The following is a 2437-nucleotide window of genomic DNA, read 5'->3' as shown; positions in this document are numbered from 1 at the left end:
ACGACTTTTAACTACCGGGCTAGTTTTCGTTGAACATACCCTAATATATAGTAATTGTTTTGTAATAGTTTACCTCATTTTTTGGTATTTCAGTGATTAATCCAACACTAATTACGTATAATAACAAGAGTGCTAATTAATCTAAAAGAAAAAAGGAGTACGCAATAGCAATAGCTGCCATCGAATTTCGAGGCCTTTTTATGTATATATAAACCACTCACTCCTCACTCACCACCATATTCAAACTAACTCCTCCAAAACACATCACATACTTACACCTTTACCTTTCTCTACCCATCCACCACCATAAGGTAAGCCCTACTTCTATTCTCCGCATATACACAGATTCTCACATTTCTTTTTTGTTTCCAAACTTTCCAAGATGATTTACATTTATCTACAACGTACACTCGAGTTCTTACAAACTCGCAGATGCGTACATGAATCGGTAAATTTGTTTTCTTTTTCACCCTTGTGTGTTTGTGTTTCTCTTCTACACAAGAAAAAACATCCCAAAATTATAATTTTGAAGCTAAAACGACGCGGTTGTCGTCTTAGTAAGAAACTAAGTATTATTGATAATATTTGGTCAGCAAGGGTGTGTACTGATTTCTTAGAATATATGCATGGGGATTTTTTTAGACATTTAGTAATTTCAAAAGTAACGTATTCCTTTACTCGTTAGATTTTCAAGGTAAATCCTTGCTGCCATCATCGAAATTAACGGTTGTTATATTTTGGTGTAAGGATTTCTTGATTGGTAATTGTTAATGGGTATTTAGGTATTTTCTTCACGCAAAAAAGAAAATTACCTAATTGCCCATTTTCACGTGGGAAAGTCCTGTTGTCATTCTAAGGGTATATTAGACATTTGATGCATGGCATACGTATAGATAATTACATATATTTAAACTTAATTATATTGTGTGTTTTAGTGAAGGGAAAGTAAGATGAGCAGGCCAGGAGATTGGAACTGTAGATCATGCCAGCATTTGAACTTCCAAAGGAGGGACTCCTGCCAAAGATGTGGTGATTCTAAGCATGGGGGTGGCGGCGGCTATGTTGGTGATTTTGGGAGCTTTGGTGGTGGTGGTGGCAGTGGTGGCTATGGTGGTGATTTTGGAAGCTTTGGCGCCAGAGGGGGGATGAACTTGTCAGTATTTGGTTTCACGGGGCCAGATGTGAGGCCAGGAGACTGGTACTGCAATGTGGGAAACTGTGGAGCTCACAACTTCGCTAGCCGCTCGAGTTGCTTCAAGTGTGGTGCGTTTAAGGATGACTTGGCCACCGGAGGTGGTGGATTTGACTGTGACATGGTTCGTGGCCGGAGCTTTGGGTTGGGTGGCGGAAGTGGAGGCAGTAGTCGCTCAGGGTGGAAGTCCGGTGACTGGATATGTGGAAGGTATGCTTTAGTTAACGGTTTTCCCCAAAAAGAAAGAAAAAGAACACACTTTTAATTACACCAATTACCTTTATTTTTGCAGCCTTTTTTAGTATCTTTATTCTTATACCCTAAGCAACATTGCTTTATCTGTTGATTTCTATAGATTCAAAGTTGTAAATTGACAGAAAGCAACAATTAATTACTAGAGCAAAAAATAAATTCAGATTAAAACAAACGGAAAAATGTTTTACAAACGTACAAAGATTTTGACTTGCATTTTTCTACAATGTCCTGGGAATTATTCATGATGCATCATTTGATGAGCAAATCTTACAAATTCACATATGCTTGTCGAGTCTAACAAGACTGATTATTAATTTATGCAGACCTGGATGCAACGAGCACAACTTTGCAAGTAGAATGGAATGCTTTAGATGCAATGCACCGAGGGAACCAGCAAGCAAGTCTTCATATTAGTGTCTCGATACAGTTTTAAGATTTTGTGGTTGTGCCACATGCCAAAGAGGAAAGAGAGAAAGATAGTCAATCCGGTTATTAGAAGATCCCAATTAAGTTAACCTTTTTTGCCGATATCATATGCAAATCTTATCCTAAATTTCCATTTCCCATTTCCCATTCTCTTTTTTTACATTTCGTTCGTTTTTTAGAAGTAGAAAGTTGAATTAATTAGATGAATCATGATTAGGTTAATCCCTCATTTTGTGAGCTTTAATTCGTAAGACATCAAAATATGATTATGTTGTAGGGGGGGATTCAAGTCTAATATTATGTGTTTCTTTTTCTAGAGGATTATAAGTATTCTTTAAAAATAAATTAATGATAATTTTAGTATATGCTTTTAATTCTAATGTTCAAAAATTATTCCGGGATTGTTTATTTATTTTTTTCCATCAAGTCTTCTGTGGATTAAATGATATAAATAGGCAATAGTTTATGTTTTGATGAAGTTTTGTATATATAAAAATCATTTTTGTTACGAATTAAACGAACTGTTTGAATATATATATATATATATATATATATATATATATA

General features: G+C 35.4%; 1 protein-coding gene across 2 annotated transcripts; it reads left to right on the top strand.

Moving 5' to 3' along the window:
* Nucleotides 1–235: 235 nt before the first annotated feature.
* Nucleotides 236–2189, top strand: LOC145111063 (RNA-binding protein involved in heterochromatin assembly dri1-like). Of its 2 annotated transcripts, none has more exons than XM_079047365.1 (3): nt 236–311; nt 936–1402; nt 1771–2189. In XM_079047365.1, exons 2-3 carry the CDS (start codon nt 951–953, stop codon nt 1859–1861), a joined length of 543 nt encoding a protein of 180 aa, XP_078903491.1. In that variant the 5' UTR covers nt 236–311; nt 936–950; the 3' UTR covers nt 1862–2189. The 2 variants fall into 2 exon arrangements, with proteins under 2 accessions (XP_078903491.1, XP_078903493.1); XM_079047367.1 differs by having other exon boundaries at nt 244–448; nt 1771–2013.
* The last annotated feature ends 248 nt before the right edge of the window (nt 2190–2437 follow it).

The sequence above is a fragment of the Lactuca virosa genome, chromosome 5, assembly GCF_052849685.1.
Source record: "Lactuca virosa cultivar CGN04683 chromosome 5, Lactuca_virosa_CGN04683_v6, whole genome shotgun sequence".
In the NCBI taxonomy this organism is placed as follows: Eukaryota; Viridiplantae; Streptophyta; class Magnoliopsida; order Asterales; family Asteraceae; genus Lactuca; species Lactuca virosa.
The sequence above is the reverse complement of the archived record's forward strand: the minus strand, read 5'-3'. Positions and strand labels throughout refer to the sequence as shown.

What these genes read in the sequence shown, in the direction of transcription:
- LOC145111063 (XM_079047365.1), top strand. Translation starts at nt 951, where the DNA reads ATGAGCAGGCCAGGAGATTGGAACTGTAGATCATGCCAGCATTTGAAC. An exon ending in GGTGACTGGATATGTGGAAG is followed by an intron (nt 1,403 to 1,770) that starts GTATGCTTTAGT and finishes TAATTTATGCAG; the next exon opens with ACCTGGATGCAACGAGCACA.